At 33.4% G+C, this 5,511-nt stretch overlaps 1 protein-coding gene across 2 annotated transcripts in view; it reads right to left on the bottom strand.

The window, feature by feature from the left end:
• LOC106473265 (mushroom body large-type Kenyon cell-specific protein 1-like) overlaps positions 1 to 4,962 on the bottom strand; it is a 45,156-nt gene extending 40,194 nt beyond the window's left edge. Inside the window, exon 1 of one of the 2 annotated variants that reach the window (XM_013933950.2) lies at positions 4,863 to 4,962. In XM_013933950.2, the coding sequence (XP_013789404.1) occupies positions 4,863 to 4,956 (94 nt within the window). In that variant the 5' untranslated portion in view covers positions 4,957 to 4,962. The remainder of the gene's footprint in view (positions 1 to 4,862) is intronic. The other variant, XM_022401734.1, reaches the window with a different exon arrangement.
• Between the last annotated feature and the right edge of the window lie 549 nt (positions 4,963 to 5,511).

Genomic DNA, 5,511 nt, shown 5'->3' with positions numbered 1-5,511 from the left:
CTTGACTCGATTATCTCAATTATTTCTCTTCAACCCATCTCTGGCTGATACACTAAGAAAGAAGGCGCGTAGCAAACGCTTGAACAATCGTGAGGTTGCCCGCTAAGTCACGATCCTTCTAAAAACTCCAGTACGCATGCTCCCAGCGTCGCGTGACTTCCACTGTCATAACAGAAGTATATTGGCATATACATAAGAATCAACATTACATATAGAAAGTGCTTATGGCCTTACATAAGATCGCTTGTACATTTGGGAATACCTTTACTCCCTCCTCAACATAGTTATGCAGTTCACTATTCTTGACCTGAAAATAATGGTTTGTCCATGAAAAGCAGTTCATCTTTTGTACAGTTCAAACTCATGGTTTCTATAAGTTCAGCCGCAAGATCCCAATACCAGAATCAACCACCTTTTTCCTGCAAGTGATATGACCTACAGATAGTCAGAGTTGTACCTTTCCCTTCACACATCTTGTCAATCACAATTCACCAGAACAAATTTTGTATCAGATGACTAAAGTGAAAGAGATGGTGCCCGATACACTGTAAAGTTAGTATGTGTACTGGTGGCTCCTATATCAACCAGGAATGCAACTGCGTGCACATGTAAGCTTTATCATCACATACTACAAAGCCTTGTCCAGCCATGAACAAGCTGGATTAATCAACAAATCTTTCAAAATAAGTTGAATACTGCATCCTCACATAGAAGTTCAAACCTCACCTAGGCTACATATTTTTTTAGCATAAAATAACAACAGCCATAGTTACCTGTAAGGTTGAGACCCTCCTACTTCTGTTAGGAGGAATTAGGTTTTCTTGTCTTGTTGAACAAGATATGGGTAGTTCACTCAGTAGTAACCTACAACCACAGCAAATGCTCTGATCCTCACATTCAAAGTGCCACTGATGAAAGTCATCAGTGACATTTGTTGTGGCACAACCATCATGAGGCCCTGGGAAACTGCCCACTGAAGGAATATATCTTTTGAAATGCATACATTTCTGGATTGTGGTCTGACTAAGGTAAAGACATTGCAGCAATCACTGCAGGCTATTCCTCCCTTCGTGGCCTGCTCAATGTTATCACCTTAAATCTGGTTGCCATAAATACTGCCCCCATTATGGTGGAATATCTTTCACACCCAAATGATTCTGCATAATATGGCTTGGCAAACCTTCAATAAATTTACCTATGATGACAACCTTGTGATCTGCTGACTCTACAGTGGGATATGCCTTCCTGTATAGGCAATATAAGTCCTACAAGATCTCCTTGTGTCTCTCTTTTGAGTCTTGAAATGAGCACAATGGATAGTTCAATTCTCCATCATGTGCAACTTAGCCAGCCACACCTGTGGTTCAATCACCAAGTTGCTCTTATCTCAAATGCTCAACTGATGATCTGTCCAAACTTGACATCAGGTGTTGTACTGTCTATCCTTGAGTCCAGGTCTTTCTTGGTTATACTACATAATGTTGCAGAAAACATCTGCTTCACTTGCTCACGGTAGCCTGTGACATTGGTAGCAGCATACTCCTTGCTCCATCTTAGCCAACAACAGGCCGAGACTTCCAGTGACCTCTACATTCAGATGAATATTAGGTCCCTGCTCCCAGGTGGTAGAACAATGGGACACCATAGAAAACAATTTCCCATTGTGGTTTGAGTAGCATAATTCTTCTTGTGGAAATTCCCTCTTTACCATATGATGCTAGCTGTTTCTCATGGTGGAGGGGCAGCTCTGTCTGACCAACTTCTCCCACTCATCTGTGCACTCTCTTTTATTTGTGTTGTTTAATAAGTATTACTTTGCACCTTATTTTACATTGTGTTTAGTCCCTTTCATTAACTCAGTCAGTCAGAAATTCAGATCAACTCTGTGACACATTTTCTGCTATTATTCCTGTTATCTACATATACTATTCTTACATGGAAGGTAACTTACTGAAATTGGGAATACCTTACAACAATATAACGAGGTTGAATTTTGAAGCTGTGACCACTGAATTAGTTATTGTGGAATTTTTCATTTTCTTAAAAGCTGTAATTTTCTGAACTCTTTTAATGTATTATTTCATGGATTATAGAAGGCTACTCAGCATAAAATGGTTATCTATACCATAAACTTCACAATTTCTCTCTCTCACACACACACGCACGCACGCACAAAAATGTAAACTTGTTTCTGTCTATAAACTTAAATTACCAACCTTCAAAATAACCCAAGTTGTCTGCACACACACACACACCATCTCATTAGACAAATCAATAGAGAAACCAACCATTTAATGATTGTATATATATATATATTTAATGTTTCTTTTCTTTTTCACCAGAGGTGAAATTGAAAAGAAAATCTGTGATGTAGAGGCCTAATGCATTCCTTGATTGGTCATGGCCTCTGCTGTGGACTGCAGTTTTGCCTATTGAAAGCTCATCAGTACAGTTTGGGTCATCAAACCAAAGAAATACCATTAGGTCTCTTATAATGGTAAAGTGTATATAATATCTATGGGGGTTTTGAATTCATTTTACTTCACCATATAATAACCTAAATTACTTTATATATGTAAATAATGTTATGACATTTTTTCAAATTCCTTATTCGATATTATACAGTGGACCAACACATATATATAAACAGTAATTAAACAGTTGATCTGCTGTATAATACTGAATTCAACAAAATATCATAACATTATTCACATGCCTAAATTAATTTGGGTTACCATATGGTGAAGTAAAATGGACTCAAAATCCATAAAGAAACCAACAATTTCAAAGATGTTATTTTGTATAATAACAAACCAACTATACATGCCATTGGGAAAAGCCTGTACAAATAACCTCTAACCATTTCTAGCTACAGTCCATAAAATAAAAAACAAGAAATATCAACAATCACCTCACCATTTCTAATATTAAATTTGATTAACCTTACATTTCAGAGAAAAATTCTAACAGAAACTCTAGAATCACTTTGTAACTTTTATTGTAAGCTTATATAAAGTAAGAAAAACATCCTTATTTCCATAATAATTTCTGCAAGAAAATAGCAGTATGTGTTAGTTTTCTGCTAATCATACAATAAGCAGAACGATCTAAAGTATTATAAATAATCCACTAAATCTATTTCCTTTCTTGGCATTTTTTATATACCTCTCACTAAAATTAACAGTTCCTTTTGTGCCACATCATTAACCTTATTTATGTTCTTCACAATACAAAAACTCTTTGAAATACAAATACCATTCACAAAACTTCTGATTAGATCTAAAAGATTAATGGAATCATTAGGCTCATTAATTGATTACATTAAACTAATGAATCATTCTCGCAAGGTTTGAAATAATGACAAACAGTAATAATCAAACCACTAATTTCAATTAATTTACTATTTTCATGAGTCGTGACACTAATTGGCTAAGTTTAACAACCATGAATTAGTCAAAAATAATAATGAGAAACCACAACGACAATATTTTTATTACTTGGATAATTGAAAAAAATTAATAATCAGAAACATTAATTTTGATTAATTGATCATTTTTACATATTATGTATCTCAAAACAACATTGTTTAAACAATTTTTGGAATTTAAACACACATCTCTAAGCTAATAATGAACTCAGAATTAGAAGCCTCTGATTATTCTCATTACAAGTGTAAATCACATTTTTGAACAAATATTCATTCACACAGTCTTTTTAGTCACAACTACTGGATTTTATTCCAAAGGAATAATTTAGCAATCATCCATTATAATCTTTGAGACATAAGACAACCTGCTGTTATCATGACACATTCTCACACACAAGCATCAGAACTGTACAATGATAAATTTTAAACAATTTATTAGACCTGAGGATAGAGGAATACATCCATATGTTAAAGGTCAGCCATGCATTCTGTTAGACTACATTAACTAATGCTCCAGTACTGATGCCTTACAAAGTTCACACAATTCAATATCCAAGCAAACAACCCCACCATAGGATACCTATCATGACTACAGTATTTGAATGCCTTTTTATCCATAACTTCAGGTATGGGATGCCAAGAAACTTTGTCAGTCAAATCTTATCAGATTGGAATTCCACAAGTACAATTTCCTGTATTCTGTCTACTGAGCTACCAATATAATTTTAGTCCTGTGTATTTTATATTTAAAAACAAAACAAAATCCAATTTACAAAAAATATTATACATAAAACAAGTTATCTAAAAATGGGATTCAAGCTCTGGTATTCCACATACCGAGAGTTGTGAACAACTATTCATATCTTACACTACACTGTCAATAGCCTTTATACATATGTATAATACATACATAAACACAATATATAAAATTATTAAAAATGTGTATAGAACAATTTTGCTAGTATGACATTTAATGATATATTAATCAGAAAATTATTTTGGATACATATTGTAATCAATACCATCCATTGATCCAGTTACATCCTCAAAAAAACTTAAAATAAAAAACGTTTTTTTTAAAAGGCTTAAGATTATCTGTTGTAAAAAATACGGAAACTAATAATCTGTCTACATATCTTTTTTTTCTACACAATTTCATAAATCGTAGAATTGAAAACAAACTATAATTATATACCAACCCAAAATATTTGGTTCACTATTACAGATTCTATCTTCAACCTAAATCAAATTTCACCCAACCGATCTCCATTTGTAAATTTCATTTTGATCACAGGTTCAGCCTTATTTTATTTTTTGGCCCTACTTTTTTCCATTAAATTCCAATTACTACAGTTTTCTAAATACGAAACAGGCAAGTCATCCAGAAGAATAAATTAATTAATTAAGATACTGAATGACACTACTTAATACCCACCTACGAGAAATAGAACATTTTTGCTCCAGCTTTGAAGTTCTTTTCGAAAAAAACGTCGTTTCTTGGCACAACGAGACAAACAGCATTCAGCCATTTTAACGTTTTGCTAAAAAAATATAAAAAAAAATTATACTTCCTTGTTTTCAGTAACGCCCTCTTTAGTAAACGGTTTGCTATTCTCTCAAAATAGATAATATCATCCATAGTAGATGTTTAGCTATACATTTAATATTAGTTTCGTGCTTTTTCTTCCTTGTCTCATTGTGCTAGAATTAATTTGACATATTAAAATTACGTTCTACAAACATCCGATTTAATTTGATACTATTTTGTAAAAATATTAACGTCACGCTATACTGTACGCCAAGTAATTCCTAACCTAATGCCACGCCTCTTCAAACCTAATGAGGTCTCTCTCTCATTATATACATATATATATATATATATTGTTACGTCTCCGTTTGCTAATTGATTTTTTTCGTAACTTCGTTCCAACGAAACTTTAACGACACAAGTCTTTACTTAATAAAACTGGTTTATCTTTCCGAATATAACTCTGCGATACAGCTAATCTCAATACTCGCGCTAAAACAACACTATAACGAACGTACGTTAACTTCAACAATACCCTGTGACTGCAGTTCAATTA

The sequence above is a fragment of the Limulus polyphemus genome, unplaced genomic scaffold, assembly GCF_000517525.1.
Source record: "Limulus polyphemus unplaced genomic scaffold, Limulus_polyphemus-2.1.2 Scaffold6026, whole genome shotgun sequence".
NCBI lineage: Eukaryota > Metazoa > Arthropoda > Merostomata > Xiphosura > Limulidae > Limulus > Limulus polyphemus.
This window is presented reverse-complemented; position numbering and strand designations above follow the sequence as displayed.